Below are 25,394 nucleotides of genomic sequence, written 5' to 3'. Positions count from 1 at the left end.
ACCCGCCTGACCGTCACCAATTTCGCAGGAGGCATCACCAAAACCCTTGGGATCCTAGATGTGGATGTTTTAGTAGGAAGCAAGAAGCTGAAGGTTGCATTCTTTGTGGTAGAAACTACCTCTACCACTTACAATGCATTGCTTGGCAGAGACTGGATTCACCAGAGTCTATGTGTTCCTTCCACTCTTCATCAACAGTTAGCTTTATGGAATGAAGAAGGCTACATGGAGATAATAGAGGCCGATCCACGGCCATTTCTACCTTCTGCCATGTGTTGTGAGGCAAGGTATTATCATGATGACCTTGGTCCTTTCACCTTCTTTGGAGTCAACCAGAACGGCCGCCCCCATGGTGTCACGGCCCAGAGGCTCATTGAAGAAGGTCTAACCAATTCCTTGGAGGATTGGAACAGACCTTTTGTTCTAAATTTCCATAGCACTAATGTCTAGTCCCAATCAACAAGAAAAGGATCGAGCTGCAACAATCCGGTCCATTACAAAAAGATTGTTGATATACTGGGAGGAAAGAAAGTTTTTTGCGCAGAATTCAGCCATCAATATGGCAGAATTCACTCATGAAAGCACGGAAAGCCAGGAGGAAGAAGAACTACAGGAGGAAGTGCTAGATTTTGCACCAGCCGCACTGGATGACTCTCTGCCAGAGGTAGAGGATCCTTTGCAGGAAATAAACTTAGGAACAGAGGGGGATCCAAGGCCTACCTTTATCAGCGCACTATTGAAAGAGCCACTTAAGAATGAACTCGTTACACTTCTACAAGAGTTCAAAGATTGTTTTGCTTGGCATTATCATGAGATGCCAGGATTAGACAGGGAATTGGTAGAACACAAGCTGCCAATCAAAGAGGGATACCTACCGGTCAAGCAGGCCAGAAGAAGGATGTCCATGGACACAGAACTAAAAGTCAAAGAAGAAATAGAAAGGCTGCTTAAGGCGGATTCATCAGGCCCGCCATCTATGCTGATTGGGTAGCTAACATTGTACCAGTTCTAAAAGGAAAATCGGGGCAATCTGCGTGGATTACGAAACCTGAATGAAGCCTCTCCCAAGGATGAGTACCCTATGCCAATGGCGACATGCTAGTAGATGGAGCTGCCCACAACCAGATGCTATCTTTTATGGATGGCAACGCAGGTTACAATCAGATCATGATGGCAGAAGAAGACATCCACAAGACAGCCTTCATGTGTCCAGGGCATATAGGTGCTTTTGAATACACTGTAATGCCTTTTGTCTTGAGAAATGCAGGGGCTACCTATCAATGGGCAATGAATTCTGTTTTCCACGATATGATTGGACACTCCCTGGAAGTTTATATTGATGATGTTGTGATTAAATCACCAGAGGAGGGAAACCACATGACAGATCTAAGAAGAGCATTCCTAAGAATGAGGCAACATAAACTGAAAATGAACCCAAAGAAGTGCGTTTTTGGAGTTCAAGCGGGAAATTTCCTAGGATTCTTGGTCCACCAAAGAGGCATAGAGATCGACAAAAACAAAGCAAGATCCATCATAGAAGCTTTGCCACCTAGGAACAAGAAGGAATTGCAAAGTCTCTTAGGAAAAATTAATTTTTTGAGGAGATTTATATCCAATTCTGCAGGAAAGATCCAGCCTTTCTCTTCTTTGTTAAGATTAAAACAGGAACAAACCTTTAAGTGGGAAGAACAGCACCAACAAGCTTTTGAGGAAATCAAACATTACCTCTCAAATCCACCAGTTCTGTCCCCACCAAGGAGAGGCAGACCACTCAAGCTCTATATATCTGCACAGAAGTATCCATTGGAAGTTTATTGGTTCAGGATAACAAGGAAGGAAAGGAACAGGCGGTTTATTACCTAAGCGAACTCTGACAGAAGTGGAAAGAAAATATTCTGCAATTGAAAGACTTTGCCTAGCCTTGTACTTCACTCTGTAAAGCTCAGACATTACATGCTGCCATACACCATCTATATCATTGCCAAAACAGATCTGATCAAATACATGTTAACAAGACCAATGCTGAGAGGCAAAATTGGAAAATGGACCTTGGCCTTGACAGAATTTGCCTTCGATATGTTCCTCAGAAAGCCGTCAAAGGACAAGCTGTGGCAGACTTCCTAGCAGATCATCCCGGAGAGGAGATTGAAAATATGGACTCTTTAGACATAGCAAATGCAGATCTATTGACCAGAGCTCACACCTGCCTCAACAATCCTATCTACTCAGTTCATCTTACACCTTGGAAGTTATACTTTGATGGATCAAAAACTGATACAACTTCAGGGGCAGGAATTGTCTTGGAAGAACCACTTGGAATCAGACACTGCTACTCTTTCCAATTGGATTTCCAATGCACCAACAACAGGGCAGAATATGAGGCCTTAATCATTGGCTTAGAAATACTGGTAGAACTAGGAATCCAATATGTGGAAATTCTGGGAGATTCCATGCTGGTTTTAAAACAAATTGCTGGAGAATACAAGTGCTAAGCCCTTCTTTGGCTGTCTACTTGGTGGCGCTAGGAATCTTCTGACAGAATTCAGAGAAGCCACTTGGGAACATATCCCAAGGAAGAAAATTTTGCAGCCAATGAATTGGCCCAGGTGGCAACAGGTGTACAAATGCCCGAAGACTGTGTACAAAGAATCATCAGGATAGGAAAGAAAAGCCTACCATCTGTTCTGGCCAGGGGGATGGAGATAGATGTCAACTCTGCCACAATCACTGAAGATGATTGGAGAAATCCTATCATGACCTATCTACGATATCCAACTTTGCCCTCTGAGAAGAGAGTCAGAATCATGGCTTTAAACTACCTTATGTGGAATGAAGATTTGGTCCGAAAGAGCAAGGATGAGGTGCTTTTAAGGTGCCTCGGAAAGAAAGAATACATGAAAGTTATGGGGGAAACCCATGAAGGAATCTGTGGAGCACATCAAGGTGGGAGAAAAATGTGCTGGTTAATTAGGAGATATGGCTACTTCTGGCCAACCATGATGAAAGATTGCATTAACTATTCCAAGGGGTGTGAATCTTGTCAAAGACACGGCCCAGTCCAGCAGGCTCCATCAGTTCCCATGAATCCAGTGGTAAAACCATGGCCCTTTAGAGGATGGGCAATGGATCTCATTGGTAAGATCTATCCAGCCAGCAGCCAGTGATCTGCTTTATCATTGTTGCCACAGACTATTTCACTAAGTGGGTGGAAGCCAAGGCTGTTAAATCTACTACATCTCAAGAGATCATCACTTTCATAGAAGAGCAGATTATCCAAAGATTTGGCATCCCAGAATCAATCACAACTGATAGAGGATCCTCCTTCATATCCGAGAAATGCTGGACATGGCAGAGGCATTCAAATTCAGACTGCTCCAATCCACTCCTTATTATGCCCAAGCCAATGGACAGGCGGAATCAAGCAACAAAGTGATCATCAACATTATCAGGAAAATGCTTGAGAAGAATCCGAAACAATGGCATGAGAAGCTGTCAGAAACTCTGTGGGCATATAGAACTTCAAAAAGAGAAGCGACTGGCATGACTCCCTATGCGTTAACCTACGGTCATGATGCAATTCTGCCTATGGAGATAGCTGTTCAGTCCCTCAGAATTGCTCACCAACATGACTTAGTAGGAGAAAACTACTCCCAGGACCATCTTCTGGAACTGGAGGGATTAGATGCAGTTAACACTCTCAACAAACTCTGGCAGGAAAACAGTGTATCAAGGGCCTACAACAAGAGAGTCGGGACAAGAGTTTTGAAGAAGGGAGATAGTCCGAAAGCAGTTCGCCCCTCGGAACCCATGTGGCTGGTTATGGAAAATGGTCGCCTACATGGGAGGGCCCTTTCATAATCAATCAGATCCTCGGAATGGGGGCATACAAGTTGCAGGATAGGGATGGAGAAGTTCATATGGCCCCAATCAATGGCAAATGGTTAAAAAAGTTTGATCCAACCATGTGGGATTCGCAGGCTGTACAAACAGACCCTGGGATAGATGCAAGATTACACTAAAAATCTTTTGATTCCTTTCAAAATTACTCTTGTTTTAGATTTGTCTTTGAGTTTGTCCTTTTGTTGTACTTCTACTTCTGTCTTTGAGTTTGTCCCTTTGTTGTACTTCTACTTTTTACATTAGCGGGAATTTACCACGCGCCAATTTAATGGCCATGTCATTTAAGTCTGAAACCGTTCCAAAACGATTCAGATTTAAGGGGCATTGTTTGGGCCAAAATTGACACACCCAGAAAAATGGAAGCCCAAAACTGAAGAGTCCAACCAAGGCTCATCAGAGCAAACAAGGCTGATTTGGCCCTCACAGGCCCAACATAATAGGAAGAGGGAGTCCAGAAGAAGAACAATCCCACGTGGCAACCTTTGGGATAAAAAGTCAGCAATGGCAACCTCTGGGATGAAAAAGTCAGCAATGGCAACTGCCATAGAAGAAGTGATTGAAGGGTTCGTGACATCAAGTTGATTCTGAAGAACTGAAGATTAAATCCCCCTTATATATGTATATTCAGATATTTTTCTTCTGTCTTTACAGAGAAGGTAATTCTCCCAAGGAGATAAGCAAGTTACAATCTCATAGAGTGATAAGCAGGAAAGCAGGGAGCTGTCCAGAAAAGGAATCAAACTAACCATCACGGGTAAAATATCACAAGGGGCAGTAGAAATTGGGAAAGAGATTAGGTTCCTTTTCAAGAAAATCAGGGAAGTGATTGCCTATCTGAGAGCCTATCTGCCAAAACTGAAGAAGAAGAGGAAAAGGAGGGAAATATCTTTGCCGCCCAATAAATAAACACAATCACCCTACTCCAGAGAAGAAACAGTTTACTATAAATACAAGAAGGGGTGAACAGGGGAAAGGACACTCAAAAAACAACCAAAAAATCAATCAAAAACAAAAACTCAAAATGATCACTTGATCTCAAAAAACCTTCAAAACACTGAAGCAACCAAAGCTCATTGAGCCAAGACACCAACACAAAAACCTCAACAAATTTCACAACAAATTTCACAGTGCAAGTCTCTAGCCCACTGAAGTCCTCGAGAACAGCCACTTCGCCCTTTTAGATGAAGAAGCCGCGATTCGCCCGAGAAGCTTCACAAAAGCGTAAGGTACATTGAAGCTCTGCCAGAATCAACCTTTAGTATCGATTTATAGTTGAAGCTTAGCAATCAGAGTTGTCAACGGTCGATCCGGCCAGACATTCCTCTAGCGGACATTCCAGTCCGGCCAAGCGTCTCGATCCGGCCGGGCATTTCAGTCCAAGCGTAACCTTCCATCTCGGAAATGGAGTTCCAACTGTATCTTCATCTCTCTAGCATGAGTATTTATTGTTATAGTTTTGTAAAAGGCGATTACGCTAAAAATTTAAATTCCATCAACCATTCGGTTAGAACAACCTCGTTATCTTGAGATAAATTGTTAAAGTCATCACCAGTCTGAGGCAAGAAAAGAACTTACTTGGGAGATATTCCTCACCCAAATTCACAATCGTTTGTTTGCAGAAATCAGTAACTTGAGGCGCAAGTTATCCATTCCAAACTAAGTCTGCTAGAATTTTTATTACTAGCATGGCACGCTCGCACACCAAAGAAAGCGACTTGTTGACCAGTCTATGGTTCTCAAGGCGGGGGAACTTTGCTCTTCCATCACAGGAGTAAACGCAAAACGGGCAAACAATTAGGCGTTGACGTTAGCAACTGAGGCAACAAACCAGTCCATTTTTGTCTATGGGCTTGCCTGCCTTTTTGCGTGAGGTCTAAACTTCACTTTTGGGTTGGGGGAGGGTGAGGCATGTTGCCAGGGCAAGCCCTTGGCGCTGCACATGCTCTAACATCGTTAAATTGCTAACGTTACATGGGTATTTTATTAATTTAATTATTAAGAAATTGAGAGCTGCTATTTACACCATCTGCCCTATTTACCCACCCACCATGTAAATTTAAAAAAACACAATCATATCTTTCCACTCATCGTTATTCATAAAATACCCTTTAATGGTTGGAATCAGATCTTATATGATCTTATGCTCGGAAGATGATTTGTTTTCTTGAAGCTTGGTAATGCAAAACGGGATTTTATCAATATCAAGCTTGCACACATGAAAGATTGAAAGTTTCAAATGGCCAAAGATGAAAAGAAACTCAAACACCAAATGGAACTTGCCAGGAAACCTTGCAGATCTTTGACTGACAACATGGGGGGACCCAAACTGTAGAAAATTTGAGGTGTCTAATTGAAAAGAATAGCGCAAGAGATTTGTAGCTCAAGTGGTTAATAATATTTACTATGTACATGAAGTCTTAGGTTTAATTTCATTTCTCCCAATATCGCTTGTACATTTTAATTTAAAGAACTATTATGGCCACTCCAAAAAAATTATTATGCACTTATTTAGGTGTAATTTCTCTCTTATGTTTTTGTAAGGGAGGAGGGAATGATTATTGTTTTTAGGGTGCCAATAACATGTCCCTTAGTTTATACTTTTAAAGGAAAATACTTGCCTCGTTCTCTGAAAGTAGGAACTCTTACTTTCTTACCAATTACAGTTTGACATGTGTGTAGAATTTTTAATTTTTTTAATTTTTTTGGTGATAGAAGGGGGCTAAACGCCCCAAACAACAAGTAAAGCTAAACACCAAGAATCAAGCGGGTCTAGCAATCCCCAACAGATCATCAAGAAGGATATTTCCCATCCTTGTAGGAGTCTCATCGAGAATGCAACCTCTCAAAGCTAAGTCATAACCCTAATTAGCAAGTGTATTTGGAGCAGAATTCCTTTCTTTGAGAGTGAGCTTTTGCAATAATGGCAGTGGCAGATTCCATCTCAATGATGTGGTTGTTGACATATCTGTAGAGAATTTTATTTTTTATTTTTTATTTTTTATTTTTTATTTTTTTGTGTGTTTTTAATAAATTATTTTTGTATATGTATCAAATTATGATTTGAAGGAAGTATAAATGTCTAGGAAGGAAGCAATGTCCATTATAAAATTCAAGAAATCAAACATTTGTGTACATACCTTCTGAAAAAACAAAAGGAAATAAGAATAAGAAGAAAGGGGAAAAAACGAACTTTGAGCTCAGAGGTGGTTCGGAACAAAAATCCTTTCCTATTCAAACTTGAAACAAGGATTAAAGATAAACAAATTACAATGCTGGTCTCCACATTGGGTCTCTAACTACCACTTTTCTAGACTCTTTCAGAGACCAAGGGGAACCGAAGAAATCGGCCTGAAGAACCACAAGTAAGATTCAAACGTCAAACAATCTATTCAAAAACGTTTGAAAAAACAAAACAAAACAATGGTTGAGTTTATAAGAGAATGTGTTTCTGTTTTCGACGCCAAAAAAAACACAGAGAATGCGCGTATGTGTTTGTGTCCGCCCACACTTGCACAGTGCAGATGAAATTGGCACTGCCAAACAATTTGAAACTAACTATTTGCTTCAGGCAACAAACCCTGCAGGAAAACACGGATTTTATTTTAGGCTACTTTTCACCCCTTGTTATAAAATAAGCATAAATTTGATCACCGTCCATCATGAATATAGCGCTGCATACATAACATAGTCACTCCCTGATCCCAGGCCGTTTAAAAAAGAACACAAAATGTCATTAAAATGTCTGTTTAGGGGTTTCGGGCGCACAGAACCATACGCACACACTAACACTAATGATACAGTTATTTGAAACATTGTTTTCTACCACAACAAAGGCATACAATCCAACCTCCCAAAGGAAGTTAACGATCTCATAGGAGCAGTTAATTCTTCTGTTATATACAAAACTGGGAGCTTCTAAAATTAGATGTAGTTGTCATCTTAAACTCCGAAACCAATTCTCCATGTTCAAGTAGTCACAAGGTGAGGACCAGATCGAGGGAGCACGCATGAGTAGGTGACATACTTCACACTGTCTAAAAGCACCACAACAAAAATGCGGGAAAGTGATTTCGGTTTGATCATGCCATCCACATCAATATCACCAGCCTCTCTAGGATCAACAAGAACAGAGACAACCATGGAAGAAGATACAGATCTATTACTAGGCAGGCTGTTGTTTGGTGGATTTCTTGTCACATTTTCTTCAGTAACATTATGATTGGATCCAGCAAGGGGAATTGCGAGACCACGGAGGATCCTCCTATTCCTTCCCCTGTTAAGCTCTGTAGTATTCTGACGGTGTTCAGAAACATTGGAAACTGAAGATGCAGGAATTATACCTCCTGACGGGGAAGCGGCAGAGACATCGAACTGGAACACTTCAGTGCACATTCCCGAACTCAACATTGGTCCTGCATAATATATATGAAATCAATAATGAAGTTTGTAACGAAATGCTTGATATGAGCAACAATAAATGAAGGACAATGGACAGTAAATCTACAAACCAAAATGAAACATAAAAGGACACTAGAAGCAAGCAACAGATGCAAAGTCATATATCAATGCATCCTGCAGTTTACAAATAAATCCTCCAGATTATCTTAAAAAAAACATACAGTTCATCCTCCAACCTGTGAAACTAAGAATTTATTTATTCCATATAAATACTACTCAATACTAACCATTGACTGGAAAAATCAAAATCATTTGCAAGTTCAAAATTCCTATTATGAAAACATGTGCATCAGTGAAATATTAAAGAGAAGAAAACCAAATAATTCGAGAGAAATATACAATCATTAAAAATGGAATTGGCTCCTCAAAACATTAATACTCACAAACTATAAAGATATACATATGTATTAATTGACGGAAGTGATGCTGGCCACAGCTTGGTTAGAAAAGAAATATTTTGGAAGCCAAAGATTAAGCCCATTGGCCAAAATGTAACAATAAGGCTAAATTCGTCTTAAAATGAAATGCCCATGATAGTCAGCCAATAAAAATAAATAAACATGTAAGTTAAGTGTCAATCTAAGATTTTATGTCAAGTCTTATTAGGAGCAGTTATTTGGGTCGTAGGAAGGTACAGCTCTTACTATTCAATGAGATGTTGCTGTGCTATTTAATTTCTTTAGTTTTTAATGAGATTCTCACAAGTTTTTTGGTATTTTAGTAGTCTTTGGGAGTAGTACTTGAAGCTAAACATCAAAGGCCAACTTCCACTTTATAACAATATACTTGATTATATCAACTAGCTCATAGCCTCACAAATTATTTTAATTATACTACAAACAAAGTCGATTTTACTAATTTCAAAGTTCATGTACCTTGCAAAAAAACCAAAAGAAAAGGTTCAATTTTTTTGGTTGAACTAAAAGGTTCATTTTACAAAGCCTCAAACCAAGTAATATTCCGTTACTCGCATGATTGCACTTACTACCAACCACCTATAGAGTTCAAAGTCTGTCACCAGACTCAGCTACACAACTATTAGCCCTCATCAGTGATAATAGCTACTTGATCTAATAAAAGATGAATGTAAATTTGTCAAGAAAGCAAACAAATCATAAATGTGTTAGGCATGCACTAAGTACAATCTAAAGTACCTGAGACACCAGACGCAATATTATTACCTGCAAGACCTTCACGGAACCACTGTTGCAGTTTACCATCAGCTGCAGTTGACTTCTTATGGTCCTTCGAAACATCAGTTGAACCAGCTGTAAGAGCCTTGTGTGGCCCAGCAGAATTTCTGTATAAGGGAGAAACTCTCCCTCTGTTGCCTCCAGCTTCAGGAATAGCTAATGCTGAAACTAAATCTTTAGCCACAGCCAAACCAGTCTCCCTACTATTTTTCTTTTCAGAATGCCCATGGGATGCCATGGCTTTCTCACTGGCCAGGACCGAATGAATAATCAAGTTTCCATCAATCTTGACAAGCCTATCATTTCTTGGAACATACAAAGAAGCAACAAGTGGCTCGCCACTAGTATTTCCCAGACGAACAAATTCATCACAAACCGGTATTGGTTGTGACCCTTGTTCTTTCTGCCCACATTCCTTCTCTTTCCGCATATGACCCCTCTCATGATGAATTTTGTTAGAGATATCAAATTTCCCCCCAGATATTCCTGAACCTATATTTTCTTCAGATCCATTCAAATTACTATGAACTGTTAGAACCCTCACTCTGTTTTTATCATAGAACCTATCACTAACATAGGCAGACCCACCAGGACCTCTGTCCGTTACACCACCAAAATAAACATTCACCATAGGAACAAGTCCACCAAAAAGCAAGATAAAAAACAACAGACCCAGAAAACTAATGCTAGCAACCTTCTTAGTTTTACCCTCAGTCTTCTTAGTTTCTGACTTTTTGGACTTGGGCGCAGCCACTGGCTGCTGGGATTTTAATCGAGGAATGGGTACCAAAAGGCCCTGGGACCCTTGTGGCTTCACAACATAGGGCGAATAGGGCATCCATGGATAAGCCATTGGTGGCATGGGCGTATGAGGGTGCATCCCTGCATGTGGTGGTGGTGGGCACATGGCGCCGCTACCACTGCACAATTGCTGCTTCAAGGTGGCATTTTCGGCCATAACATATGAAATCCTAGTATTCAAATCAGCAATAGTGGAATGCATTGCCCTCACCTTATCCTCAAGCTCCTCGACATAATGCTTCTTCCTCTGCCTAGAAAGCTGAGCACTCTCTCTGTTCCTCATCAACCTGGCCTTCCTCTTCTCTTCCTCATCATTCCCATTCGCATTCGCATCCACAGAAGCGTTGTTGTTGTCTGACCTCCGATATTTGGCACTTCTCGACTCCACGTTGCCTTCGTCACTCACTTTCTTCCTTTTCACAAGGCAATTTTTCACAATTTCGTCCTCCATCTTAACCTTCTCATCATCCGCATCAGAAATGGCATTGGACGAAACAGAATTACCCGAATTTCCAGAATGCCAAGTGGAGTTAACTGCCTCCGAAATCCCAGAGCCCTGAGACGACACAGCCCCACCGGAATTCTCAGGCCCATTGGAATTTTCAGAAGACTCGTTTGATGAGGGACAATTCAGGAACCCGGAGACATCGGAACCCCCCTTATCATCGCCGGAAATTGATATTGCGGAGCTACCCGATTCAGGAGACCCCGAATTCAACGCAGTACCGCCGGGATCTAAGCCGTCGGGGATGAGGAAGTCATCGGCTTCCGATGGGAGGTAGAGGTTGTCCAAGTCGTCGAAGGTGAGCTCGAAGTCGCAATTGTCATCGGAACCGAACCCAAATCCGAGATCGGACATGAACGTATCGGACGGCACGGTGGCCATGCCGTCGTCCGATGAGAAAAACTGTGGGTCGAGAGGAGGGATCGCCAGGCCGTCCAACTCCGCATTGAATTTGAAATCGCCATGATCCAGATTAGCCGAGTTATGGTCAGCGTCTGGAGCCGAGGGCAGTGCCATGTTAGGGTTTCACAGAGGTTTCTCTGAGAATTTTCTGAGAATTTAGGGGGAGAGAGAGAGAGGTTTCTCTGAGAATTTAGAGAGAGAGGTATAAATGGAGAGGAAGACCAAAGAATTAAGACGTGACCTTTTTCTGTCGAAATTAAGACGTGATTAGAAAAAAGAAGAGTAACAAGAATTAAGAAATAAATGAGGGGTTTTTTTAGAACCCACACAGTGTTAATTGAGTTGCCTTTCTTGGAAAGTATATTAAATAAATAAATAAGCTTTTAATTCATGGATTTTTGTTTTTGTTTTTGTTACCAATATTACAAAGATTCTTAATCCATAAAGAGAGGCCACGTGGCGATGGAGCCTGTCTGGAAACCTCCTTTTTCTTTGGTTGACGAGGACGGGTCTTTTTCTTGCTTCGTATTCGTACAAGGCAAGTTATAGCGCGCCTCTTGACTCAAATTATTGAGTCTTTTCAACGCAAATGGAGGAACTGGTCCATGGTTGAAGGCAAAAGAAAAGGAATAAGGATAGGAAATTTGTAACCCCTCTTCATAACTGAAGAGTTCTTTTGTTTTATTCTTTTTATGAACTCAAGGGGAAAACTAAAACAAACAACCCAAATTACTCTTAGTAAACCACATCATTTCGAGCAAACGTGAGTTAAGTGTTTGTAATTAACTATAATCACTGATAGATTCAAGAATTTTCCTTTCAAGGGTCAACGTCTAAAAGGTTAAAAAAATTCTATACAAAATAGACCCAAAAAAATAAGACAATAATATTACAATTCATAATTAATAGAAAAAAAAAAACCACATTACAATTATCCACAAAAGCTGTTGTAATTGGTAAAGTTAAGGCTAATGTGAGAAGCAAATAAACATAATTAAATGTTCTATGTAACCCTTTCTCCACCATTTTTCTTGCAAGGCTACCAATCCTTTTAAATTGAGAAAAATCGCTCCTCGTACGCATATGATGAATATAAATTTCTTTGTTTTGATAAAGAAGCTTGGCCATTCTTATTTGACAAATATTTCAGCTCAAGTAAATGACTACATACCAACCTGCTACGACAACTGCACACACCATGAATAAATAGGAATTTTACACTTCTTCAACACAAAAGTACTTGTACTAAATATGAATGAATTTTTATTTTCATGAAAGGAACATGCTTGATTCGGCTTTGCTTCATTGTCGAATAATATGTTTTAGTTAGTAGGGAGCTTTAGTTTTAAAACACAATATAGTTTACTAATTTGGAATATATGAATACAATTTCATCTAATTAGCATAAGGCCAAAGACCGAAATGTAGTACTTAATTTTACAAAAATATGAAAATTACACACAATGTCACTCCTTCTAAGACAAGCATACTATGTCACATGTCCATTTCTAGCCAACCACCACCCACCACCACCGTTGGCCGCCACCGCCCATCCCCAGCCTGCCACCTTCTGCAAGGGACCAACTCCGTTGCCATTTATTTACCTTTAAAAAAAAAAAAAAAGATTTTATGTCATTGAAAGGACTCAAACCTTGACCTCAAAGGAGGAAGACTTACTCACAAACCACTACATCAAACTTGATTTTGTAATATTTATTCAGTTATACAATATTTATATAAACAATCAATGGTTAAAAAAAAGGGACTTGAACCTTAACCTCAACACATCATCTTTCTCCAAGAGCCAAGACTGCAGCGTAAAAACCTTGAAAATTCAAACGTGCAAAATCTGACCTGAAGGTTACATACAAAATTAATAAGCAATTCATAGAAACAAATGACCAATTGAGAAGCCACTTTCGCTTAAAAGAAATGACAGCAAATTGGAAGAGGAAATGATAGTTCATATATAACTGTACCCAAAGATACACTTTAAGAGTCCTACTTATCAGAGCAATGAATAGCCATTACTAGCCAAAGAAAATGATAATCTCATTAAAAGGTGTGAGGTGAACATGTTGAAGGGATAGAAAACACCAACTATAAACAGGACTAAAATTATGTAGAAATAAAAAATTATACAAAAGTTACATCAATAGTTAAATGTGCAACCATATCAGTTCAATATTTCTTAAAATAAAAAATTTCATAAGCTTCACAAAGAGAGAGAAAAACACAAGTCAGAATATTATCAGGACTTGACAAAATATTGATGTGAAGTCTAATATGAAAATAATATCACAAGAATTGAGCAATTAACAAAAAACCATTACACGAAAACTGGAGATTGGAACCTTGGATGTTCCAATCTTTGTTATCCGAAGGGATGAGCTACAAGTCAATCGATCTTGAACTCAGCAAGATAGCAATCGTAATGCCCTTCATCTTGAGCTAGAAGACCTTGGAGTTGCCGGTGAATGCCGAAGAGATGAGCCCCTAGTCAAGCAGCTTGAGAATTCCATCGTAGATCGGTCTCTCGATCTTGGATCGATGATCACAGATCATTTTCTGTGGAGAGAGAGAGAGAGAGAGAGAGAGAGAGAGAGAGAGAGAGACAACGAATTTGGGTCAGGCTTTTAAACAAAAACGGTATAATTGTCCTTTCAGTTATTAATGTAAAGTGGACCAATGAATTTGGGCATCTTGGTCAAATCCAAAACAAAATTCAATTCCTAGGTATTAAAACCAAAACAAAAATACTGTTTGTCTTAAATACTAATTAGTAAGGATAATTATGTCTAATACTTAATTTTTCTCAGTTGGGTAATGGTTATCTTGAAATTGTTCCACAACTTTTGTTCTTCTTTCTCATTCGCCTTTACTCTTGTGTGTCTCTTAACTCTTATCTCTTATTTCTCATCTTTGGAATTGAACACTTTAGAAGTAGATGAAGACAATTTTCACTTAAAAGAAACCCAAATTTTCAAGATCAACAATCCTAACTGTTTATACGTGAAAATTTTCCTCTTAGACCCACAAGAGGGCAATGGCAGTAACCGTGTGGAGCGGTTAGATTTTGAGGTCAACACTAACAAGCTTTCAGCTCCAATTGCCCCAATAGAAGGGTGTGAATATAATTATTGAAAATAGATTTAAAATTCCAAAAGAATGCTCTTCAAAATCTCTAATGTCACTTTAAGTAAAAAAAGAATCGAAGCTTTTAATGAGAAACTGTGAAGAAAAAAAAAAGAAAAAAAAGAAGTCTTTCAGTGTCATAGTCACATTATCACGTCATGTTACCATTTCACTCAAGTTATAATACGTATATTTATTATTGTCATCATACATAACATATCTATCAACCCTAATAAAACTACATAACCACACTAAAAATTTCTTTTAAAAAATGGACGGAAAAAAAAAAAAAGAAGAGAGAAATTACACACTGAAAAAAGTTATATAGTACTGTCAGCATGAAACCTCCATGTGGAAACAAATAAAAAACAAAAGGAGCCTTGTAATAAACGATGATCCGTGTTAGCTGAAGCATAAAATATTGACTAAAAGAAATCTTATGTAATCAGTAGAGTTGATTCTGAAGAGTGAATGTAGAGTTTAGGCAGTACATTCATGGACATCAATAAATTACTCTGGTTTTGGCAACCAAAATGAAATTTTACAAAATTGAGCCGTTTATCACCCACTCTATCCTCTGAAGCACAACCAGAGCAACCAAACCATGCCCAATTTCAAAACCCAGTTGCTGATTGTGATTCTTGTACTTGTACCAATAGTAGTTCTATCAGAACCAGAAGCAGTTGAGGCTTTGCTGCGTCGTCTCGACTCCAAACGGTCGTCTGCTTCAGTTCAAGAAGCTGCAGCTAAAGCTGTTCTCAAAAGATTGCTTCCTACCCATGTAGACAGTTTCGACTTCAAGATTGTCAGCAAAGTACCATCCTTTTTCTCTTTTATTTATTTATTTTTCAATCGTTTAACATTGGATTCTGGGTTTGACTTTCTGTTCTGTTTTATAACTGCTTCATTTCAATTGGGCATTTCTATAATTTACATTACCAGCTTTATGTTCAAGATTGTCACCAAGGTAAGTCATATATTTTGTGTTTTAATTTTTGATCAAATTTGGTCTGTACTTCATTTTCTGCTTAATTACTGCTTCTTTCCGACTGGATTTTCTTCAATTATGACGTTTTATCTATATTTTCTGTTTGCTTATCCAGTTTCTTTTCAAATATTCTAGACTGGTTGGTTGTTCCTTTATCACATTTCCCATTTCTCTGGCCTTTCCTTGTGATACTCTGTTTGGTTGCTGAGAAAAGGCAGCAAACGAAAACAAGAAGTAGAACGTTTAACTTTAGATGTTTTGTTAAAGGGGGCTAAACATAGTCTTCAAAAAGTTTGTATGTGTCTCAGTGTATGCATTGTTCAGTTTATGATCCATCTCTATATGGCGGTATGATATCTTTGCTTGTTGAGAAAAGATAGAAAAATATGAAATTATAAACTAGAGTTTTCATCATTCATGGTTGAAATGACTGTTGTAGATATAATAATTTTATCATTTATAATGTGTTTGAGGTTGTTTACTTCTATACAGCTACTTACCCTCCTTTAGACTGCTTTATGTTCTGATGCTTGATTGCCTGCAACTTCTGCTTGGAAATGCAGTCTTGCATATATATATTTTTTTGTTCTTCATTCCTTTTATTCATCGTTGACTTCAGTAAAATGTTTTATCTAATAAACATTCTGACTGTTTGAAATTTGTATATCAGGAGGCTTGTGGTGGACAGAGTTGCTTTTTGTTAAACAATAACAACCTGTCAAGCAGACAGGGTCCTGAGATACAGTACGTTGAATATTAGTCTTGCCAAATATAGTAACTTTTTTCTTCTTTTTCAGTTTTAAAACAAACTTTTAGAAAAGTATTACCTACAATGCATTTCTATAATGTTTCTTCAAATTTTCCTTTACAAATAATAAGCTTAGTATTTGCCCTTTTTTTATCTTAAAAATTTCTGGTTTATACTGATGTGCTTGCATATGAATTTTAGGCTTATATTTTGTCTTCAATTTGTTGTAAAACTTGTAACCAACATAACTTTTGAACTTGGAAAAGTTTAACAATGTAGCTCTTGTCATTCCCTTCTTTGAATTCATAGCAAGGAGGTATTGTGGACAGGTTATACTTGGCTCTCAACATTGTTCTGAACTTGTTCAATATTGATTCAGCATTGATTGAAATTTGATTTGATCTTATCTATTTTAAATTTCTTATGAAATTAAAATTTCATCAACCGTTACTTCCTATTCCATAAGAATACATCAGAGCCAATTACAAATGGGATTAACACTTTGTGACTAAACATTTTCATTTTTCACTGGTTCCTTAGCTGTCATATTTTAAATTGGTTGCGTTGACAATATGAATCTATTGTTTATCTCCTATTAAGTGTACAAGGATAAATTGATTTCAAGAGCTAGATAGCCTAAAACTCAAAGACTTTAAGATATCAAGGAAGATAAAAGAGAACAGAAAGATAAAAAAAGAGAACGTGATTCTATTGTAAATTGTAACTTTTATGAAATGTTTGGTTCACTTCTAGGATTAAAGGGACCACAGCAGTTGAAATTGCATCTGGCCTTCATTGGTATTTAAAGTATTGGTGTGGTGCTCATGTTTCTTGGGACAAGACTGGCGGTGTTCAGGTAGTTTCCATACCGAAACCAGGATCACTGCCTCGTGTAAGAGATGAGGGATTGAAAATTCAACGACCAATCCCATGGAACTATTACCAAAACGTTGTCACATCCAGCTGTGAGTAATGACTCTTTGTATCTTTTTTTCACTTCAATCAGATTGTCTATATATTGTTGTACTGTGGTTTTGGGTCATTTAGAGTAAAAAAAAAAAAAAAAGCTGATGCACGAGGCTCCTGCTAATGCAGAGTCTAGGCAGGCAAGACATATGCAGCCATACCCTTGTTTCCAGAGAGGTTGTTTTCATGGCTCAAGCCTCACTGAGTTTGAGAATAAAACCAAAAAAAAAAAAAAAAAGGTGATGAAAAGTGAATTAAGAAACTAAGAAAGTCTACTTAATTTGCATTAAAAATTAACTTCAAATTTAATACTCTAAAATAGGTGATATCTTCTTGGCATTGGAAAATCAATAGCCTTATGTGATATTGCACATTTTTGCAGATTCCTTTGTTTGGTGGGATTGGGAAAGATGGCAGAAAGAAATAGACTGGATGGCTCTTCAGGGGATTAACCTGCCTTTAGCATTCACAGGGCAAGAATCAATTTGGCAGAAAGTTTTCATGGTAAATGATAATTGATCTTACATATATAAAGGCGTTCATCAAATTCTAGGCCTCTACATTTTATATCTTGCATCATGTTGCTACTTTTAACGAGTTTTATAACTTGATTATGGGAACACGAGTTTCTTAATTAGCACATGGCTTCTATTTATAAAAAAAATGTAACATAAAACCTTGAATGTTCAACCCAAGAGACATGAAAGCTTATGTTTGTCTGTTAAGCTACAATGTATTGCACATATATTCGTTTTGTTCTGTGCTCATAATGTTTTTGCAACACAGCTAGAATACAAAACAGAAGTGAACTCCCAAAACTAACAAGCATTTCTGGTTCTAAGTTTCTGAACATAGCCTTGTATAAGCCCTTGGATGTTTATAATATAATTTCCTATCTGACAGATGCTTCTGTAGCTGAAACAGAGTTTTCTAACTCTATAATGACAGATGTTCTATAGTGGCAGATGATATTTGTGTGATCTCAGAATTAATTTTATCTTCTGTTAAAGTTTTTGCCTTGTCTAAACAATGCACATATGCTTTCCAAGTACATAAACACAATTTTGTCGGCTCATCATTCTTGTCATTAGGCTTAAATACCTTTGACTAGAATATTCTTGTTGTAGGATTTCAATATTAGTAAGGAAGATTTGAATGATTTCTTTGGTGGACCTGCCTTCCTTGCATGGGCTCGCATGGGAAATTTACATGCGTAAGTGGAGCTGATATTAAAATCTGTCATATATATAAGATTCTATTACTCATCGTGTGGGTGTTGCTTGTGCACCTCATTGTGTGTTCTTGGTTAAAAGAAGCTGACAGTATTCTTATCACAGGTGGGGCGGGCCTTTATCACAGAATTGGTTAGATCAACAATTGGTTTTGCAGAAACAGATACTAACTAGGATGCTAGAGCTAGGCATGACTCCAGGTGATGAAAGTTCTCTATGGGAAAATAGGAAATTACCCTCAAAGATAATTTTTTTCAATTGATGCTCTCAACACCAGTGACACACTATTTTACATGTCTCTTTTAAACAAGTATTGTGTTTAAAGAGGTCTATGTAGACACAGACCACAATGTCATTTAGATAATATGGCTACTCATGGGTAATCTCTTCTTTGCTCCAGTGTTACCATCTTTCTCTGGAAATGTTCCAGCAGCTTTGAAGAAGATATATCCTTCAGCAAATATAACCAGACTTGGAGACTGGTATGCGATGTTTTACTTTACACAAGTGCTATCATGATGTCACTTTATATAGGCCCCATATTGCATAGCTTTGTGTGACTTGAAGGTCTCTGAATTCCTACAATTACTTCGAATCACATGACATGACATGGTTGGAACAACTAACATCAGGATCTGCATTTCATACAAAACCCTCATTTTGACTTCCATGTTTGAAGTTGGAAAAACTTCCCTTTCTTGATGTACTATATTTTGGAAGAAGATATGCTATATGTTTCTGTTGAGGTTTTCCATTTTTTTTGTTATGATTAGGAACACTGTTAACGGTGATCCTCGTTGGTGCTGTACATACCTTCTTGATCCTTCTGATACTTTATTTGTTGAAATTGGGACGGCTTTTATTAGGCAACAAGTTGAAGGTGTGCTTCATGTCCATTAGCTATAAATTAAAAAATTGCTACAATTTTTTACCATTAGATTATCAACCAAGATTGTATCATTTTCTGTAGCATCTTTTAAATATTTAACTTGTTATGCAGGACTGCTCATAGCAGGAAAGAACTATATCAAAATGTTTACTAAAATTGGCAAAAACACATGTATCTGATCTCCACGTAACCTTGTTCATGCATGTTCAGCTTACATATGGACATTATGTAAACTTGTTAGTGTAAGTGTGTATACATGCGGTTGCATATTGCCATAGAATATAGGACAAAAAACATTTTTGGTCACTAGGTTTAGGCCCGAAAACAATTTTGGTCACCGTGATTTCAATTTTCTCAATTTCGTCATCGCACTTGAAGTCGTCAGCAATCAAGTCCAATTAATTATTTCCATTAGTTTGCTGTGTGCGTGGAGGGGCATTATTGCCTTTTCGCCCCAGCCCAGCTATCACACTGGAAAACAAAAACCTAATCTTGTGTATTTAGCTTAACAAAAAGGGAGGGCAGGTGTATCCTTGTATTTTCTTTTCTTTTCAACTTGTACATCTCTGGTGACTCAGTAGATTGTCACTAAAAGGCAAACTGTTCAACTTCCAAAAAGCAGAAAACTCACATCTTGCCGTTTCTATTTTTAGCACTCTATTGGCATCCAGGATTCGAGAAACTTGGATTTTCTTTTAGAATTTCAGAGTTATTAATATACAATTTCCAATCAACCTTTCAGATAAAGAACTTTTTTATATATATGCTTGATCAAAATTGTAATGTTTAAGTTCATTTGTGCATACATAGATAGTTGCCCATGCAGGACTTGACAGACGTGACCTAAACATGATGTCTCCAGTTTCTTGTTTTATTTTATGTTTGTGTGAAAGTAAGGCACGTTGCTTTTAGTATATCGGATTAATGCCTGGTCATAATTATAATTTTTCGTGGTTTACATTTCATATTTATCTTTTACAGAATATGGGGATGTGACAGACATCTATAACTGGTAATTTCTCTTTTTTTTTTAATTATTTATTTATCTTGGAGTATGCTATATTAAAACATCTTATTTTCCAACTCAAACTACTTTACCTTTTTGCATTTAATATTTATTCATTTAAGTGCTGTTGGTAGTTTTCAATGAATTATATTTTTCTTAGTAATGCCCCTTTGGGCACAGCTTCATGGTAAAGGGTAATGCATCTGCTTTTCAGGGGCAAGTTCTAGCTTCAAGCCTAGGCCATATCCCTTGAGCTTTCTGAACCACATTGCCTAACTGTTCTTCAATTTCAGTCCTGTGTTAAGCAGGCCGTTTGTTTCTTTTTTAATCTTTATAACCAGTTGAAACAGAGGTCTTCTTTTACATTTATCTTTCCAAACAAGTGCAAGTCTTCCTTGCATATTATTAGTTTGTTCAAATCTTGCATACTAAGTATGTACATTATACTATGCTTAATGCAGTGATACCTTCAATGAAAATTCTCCACCTACAAATGATCCAGCGTATATCTCATCACTTGGAGCTGCTGTGTATAAAGCAATGTCCAAAGGTGATAAGGATGCTGTGTGGTTAATGCAAGTATGTTCCTAACTTCAAACCACTCCTCCCGCTTCCAGCCTACTTAAAATGAATTTAATAGTTTCTATCTTATCCACTCATTACTTAATTAATACTTAATAACCCTATATTGAACGGAAAGACCTGAATGATTTCAATGATGTATGAATTTGGCAACAACTGGTATTCGTCATGTTGATAAATTTTCCTGTCAATTTCCTACACAGTGTTTATTGAAAATTTTGATTCCCTTCTAGGATTTACTAGCCACAGCTGTAATTCAATTGCAAGCTGCACTCTCTCCATTTGTTAACATACGCATATATGCATATATATGTATATATATTTTTCTAACATGACCAATTTATTAGTTACAGACCTTGACATTTCTCAGTTCGCTGTGTATTGAGTTTGTGAACTTTGTATATGAGCAATTTTACTCAGTTATGGATAAAGTTATTCAAAGTTGACAGTTATGCCATTTTGTAGGGTTGGCTCTTCTATTCGGACTCCTCTTTTTGGAAACCACCTCAAATGAAAGTAGGCATTTAGATTGTAAATAAAGATACAGATTTTATCATACTATATACACACAAAAATCCCCATTGTTTATTCCCATTGTTCTTTAACAACTTAAGAACAATGCAGGCTCTTCTACATTCTGTGCCGTTTGGAAAAATGATAGTTCTCGATCTATTTGCGGATGTGAAACCAATATGGAGAACATCATCTCAGTTTTACGGAACTCCTTATATTTGGTAATTGGCTCTTCAATTTGTCAACTGTTATTTACATCTTGATTGAGATGTTTAATCCTCAAGATGCATCTCTCTTAACTCATTTGTTGGTATCCGCTTTTACTTTATGTTTCAACACCTGTAGTCAAAATGTTTCTTACTTGCTCAACTACTAATGTACATTAGGTGTCTCTTGCACAATTTTGGTGGAAACATTGAAATGTATGGCATATTGGATGCGGTTTCTTCAGGTCCAGTTGATGCCCGAACTAGTGAAAATTCTACTATGGTATGCCAGATACCTTGTACACATGTCCTATTACCGTGAAGGACTTCTCTTTTAAAATCATAGTTCAAAGTGCCAGTATCTTGCTATCCACGCTCCATAAATAATACTCTCTGACCAATGTTTTAGTTTTATTTTTATTTTTATAAAATAAGACGGGGAATGAGAACCATATTTGATATTTTTATCTTATAGAAAATTACTTATTTTGAGGCACACTCAAGTAACTTGTCGATATTATAATAGGTTGGTGTTGGCATGTGCATGGAAGGAATTGAGCACAATCCAGTTATTTACGAATTGACGTCTGAAATGGCATTTCGCAGTGAAAAGGTTCAAGTTCAGGTAATTATGAGTTTTTAAATGCTATGCAATAAATCGATTGGTTTTGGATGCTTTTAGTTCCTCTTTTAATTGGGTAAATCTAAATATTAGTTTTTCTATGCTAGTTAGAATAAAGTAGTTTCACATTGGCTATTTGCAACTACAACCTGGAGTCCCAGACGTAGGTGTACACGGTAACAACTCATGTTCACCTACAATCAGCATGCTGCAAGTGCATGATGTAATTAGAATGAGTAAACAGCCTTATGCTGGTTGATGATTGCTGAAATTATTTTCTGTACACATGCAATCAACTCTTTTGTCTTTGCAGGACTGGCTAAAAACCTATTCCCGTAGACGCTATGGTAAAACAGTTCATCAAGTTGAGGCAGCTTGGGAAATTCTTCACCACACAATTTACAATTGTACAGATGGAATTGCTGTGAGTTTTTCGATAAAATTGATCCCGTGCCTATATGACTTTTATTTCCTTAGGAACATAATCTTGGAACACAGGTCAAACTATGAAAGGGATGCATCATTATGCTGCCCTTTGGGAATGGTTATCTCAAGTATTCTGATACTTTTATGGCATCACACAGACTGAGAAGGGGGGTGAGCGGGGGAGCCATGCTTTTATCCATTTATTAGTTATTGGAGAGACGCTATTTTGTCCCCATGTTATCCTTCACTGTTTTACATAAAGTTTTAAATACTGATGTGTTTAAATGATAGAGAGTCTTCCCTTTTCATATCAGTTTTATGTTACCTCAGGTTGTTGCTCGAGAGAGAGGGGGTTTATGATATAGTTATTGGATAGACGCTATTTTGTCCCCATGTTATCTTTCACTGTTTTATATAAAGTTTTAAATGACTGATGTGTTTGAACTTGGGATTGATGATAGAGATTCTTCCTTTTTCATATTAGTTTTATGTTGCCTATAGGTGATGCCGTCAGGTTATGGTTGTTGCTCGAGAGCAAAAGTACTATGAATGATATGGACTTTTAACTTGTCGCAGGACCATAACACAGATTTCATAGTCAAATTTCCTGACTGGGATCCATCGTCAAATCCCATATCTAACATTACCAAACAAAACCAGATGCAAATGCTCTTAGCGCTCGATAGAAAGAGAAGAGTTTTACTCCAAGAAACCAGCGCTCATTTGCCTCAGGCACATTTGTGGTATTCTACACAAGAGGTGGTCAATGCTTTACGACTATTCCTCGATGGTGGTAATGATCTTTCTGGAAGCCTAACATATAGGTAAAGGCAAACCTAATAGTTATGTTGTGATATGCTTTCTTTCCATCTACTGCTCTTATTTCCTGTATGAATCACATGATAACTCTAATTCTTTTGAATGAATCCTTTGTTCCCTGGTCGAAATATTTATTTTTATTTTGTTCTCCCTAACTTCATAGCATGCATGCTAAATTGTAACCAATTTAATTTCACTTTCCTTCCAGAGCTTGTTAAATACAATTTCTTTATCAACTAATCTTTTTGGCAAAGGAACTTAGCTGAATAAGACATTTGACAAATATAACATATCATGTTCATGGTAGGATTTTTCCAAAATAAATAAAGCATTGGATCATTCCTAACTATTCTTAGCACTGCGACAGATATGACTTGGTTGATTTAACACGGCAAGTACTGTCCAAGCTAGCGAACCAAGTATATGTGGATGCTGTGACAGCTTACCAGGGGAGGGATGTGAAAGCGTATAGTCTCCATAGTCGAAATTTTGTTCAACTCATAAAGGATATTGATGTACTTCTTGCTTCGGATGATAACTTTTTACTTGGAACCTGGCTCGAAAGTGCAAAAAAGCTGGCAGCTAATCCTACGGAAAGGAGGCAGGTGAGAACAAACTTGCCCCTCTCTGGCCTATTGCTTTTTGCTTATGAGAGTTTTCTTGAGGGTAATATTGCTCCATCTGCAATTAATTTAGACTTATCAGCATGGTGCAACAACACATTCAAGTATTTTGAGGTCTGCTAAGCTACACATTTTCCTTTTCCCACTTTGAATAAATCTATTTTAGGCTTATGCCTTCTGTATGACCAAGGGGGAAGGGTCACCTTGTCTTTTCTGCTTGGTTTGTCAACATTTTATTGCCCTGCTGAACATCAAGAATTCAGCCCAAGTTGCGCATTAGGAAAGCATGTAGACATAAGGTAATATAAAAATTACTGATAAAAATTCTTTTTCTATTTTTCAGTATGAGTGGAATGCAAGAACACAGGTGACGATGTGGTTTGACAACACAAAAACCAACCAGAGCAAGCTTCATGATTATGGTACTCTTAATTTCAATGTCACATGATGTAACTTGAAACTTTGTCACATTTTTCTTTTCCCCTCTCTCTCTCTCTCTCTCTCACACACACACACACACACACACATATGTAACAAAGAAATTTTCCTTGTCATCAGCAAATAAGTTCTGGAGTGGGCTATTGGGAAGCTACTATCTACCACGAGCTTCAACCTATTTTAGTTATTTGTCAAAAAGCTTGAGGGACAATAAGGACTTTGAGGTGGAGGAATGGAGAAAAGAATGGATATCATTGTCAAACGGTTGGCAAGCAGGTACCGAGCTTTACCCAGTGAAAGCAAAAGGAGATGCTCTTGCCATTTCTAGAGCTTTGTATAAGAAATATTTCAGTTGAGGAAAATGGGGTTTTATTATGAGACAGGGAAGGAGTTATGTTGTAAAGTAGCCATACCCGTCCCAGATGTATTCTTTACTCGAAGAGCCCTTCCCATTGCATGTTGCATCAGTAATAAACTTTTTTTTTTTGGTAGACATCAATAATAAACTAGGATCATTGTTTATCTCGAGCATTGATGTAATAGAGGTTATGCAACCATTTAACGATATTAACAGTGGAAATTAGACGAAGAATGCTAGCTTTGATTCGCAAAAGTTTGAGGCAAATATATCAAACCACTTACATCAATAATCACTAGAAAATCTGGAAGAAAAACCTTAATATTAGCAGCTAGCTATTAGCAATTAAGGCTGTGTTTGAGAGTGATTTTTACAGTCCAAAAGCTGGTTGAAATGTAAAAAGTGCTGTTTGGGGTTAAGTGCTTGCCTACGAAGGAAGCATTCTCATGTTTTTGTAAAAAAATATTTACTGAATGAAGGCGATTCTTTCTCCCGAACTCGACAATTGAACAATTATTGGATCATGAGAAAATGACAGGTGATTCTATGGATACCCAATAACTTTTTTCTGGACACCCAAGAAT

General features: G+C 37.6%; 2 protein-coding genes and 1 long non-coding RNA gene across 4 annotated transcripts; 1 reads left to right on the top strand and 2 right to left on the bottom strand.

The window, feature by feature from the left end:
• Window positions 1-7,609: 7,609 nt before the first annotated feature.
• On the bottom strand, window positions 7,610-11,597 carry BZIP17 (Basic-leucine zipper (bZIP) transcription factor family protein). Of its 2 annotated transcripts, none has more exons than XM_008233247.3 (2): window positions 9,513-11,597; window positions 7,610-8,312 (listed from the first exon to the last, which is right to left on the bottom strand). In XM_008233247.3, exons 1-2 carry the CDS (start codon window positions 11,371-11,373, stop codon window positions 7,867-7,869), a joined length of 2,307 nt encoding a protein of 768 aa, XP_008231469.2. In that variant the 5' UTR covers window positions 11,374-11,597; the 3' UTR covers window positions 7,610-7,866. The 2 variants fall into 2 exon arrangements, with proteins under 2 accessions (XP_008231469.2, XP_008231470.2); XM_008233248.3 differs by having other exon boundaries at window positions 9,540-11,597.
• A 1,038-nt stretch (window positions 11,598-12,635) lies between these two features.
• On the bottom strand, window positions 12,636-13,868 carry LOC148916645 (uncharacterized). Its single transcript, XR_016127412.1, has 3 exons — window positions 13,593-13,868; window positions 13,038-13,113; window positions 12,636-12,863 (listed from the first exon to the last, which is right to left on the bottom strand). It is a non-coding gene; the product is annotated as an uncharacterized LOC148916645 (long non-coding RNA).
• Window positions 13,869-14,770: 902 nt separating this feature from the next.
• Window positions 14,771-25,065, top strand: CYL1 (alpha-N-acetylglucosaminidase family / NAGLU family). Its single transcript, XM_008233246.2, has 19 exons — window positions 14,771-15,208; window positions 16,053-16,126; window positions 16,884-17,095; window positions 17,479-17,600; window positions 18,224-18,309; window positions 18,434-18,528; window positions 18,729-18,810; window positions 19,102-19,208; window positions 20,199-20,229; window positions 20,685-20,802; window positions 21,271-21,321; window positions 21,430-21,539; window positions 21,705-21,807; window positions 22,051-22,149; window positions 22,460-22,570; window positions 23,149-23,396; window positions 23,759-23,996; window positions 24,358-24,436; window positions 24,573-25,065. The coding sequence occupies exons 1-19, from the start codon at window positions 14,999-15,001 to the stop codon at window positions 24,806-24,808; spliced, it is 2,412 nt and encodes an 803-aa protein (XP_008231468.2). The 5' UTR covers window positions 14,771-14,998; the 3' UTR covers window positions 24,809-25,065.
• Window positions 25,066-25,394: the final 329 nt, after the last annotated feature.

Source organism: Prunus mume, linkage group LG5 (genome assembly GCF_029339155.1).
Source record: "Prunus mume cultivar Tortuosa linkage group LG5, ASM2933915v1, whole genome shotgun sequence".
In the NCBI taxonomy this organism is placed as follows: Eukaryota; Viridiplantae; Streptophyta; class Magnoliopsida; order Rosales; family Rosaceae; genus Prunus; species Prunus mume.
This window is presented reverse-complemented; position numbering and strand designations above follow the sequence as displayed.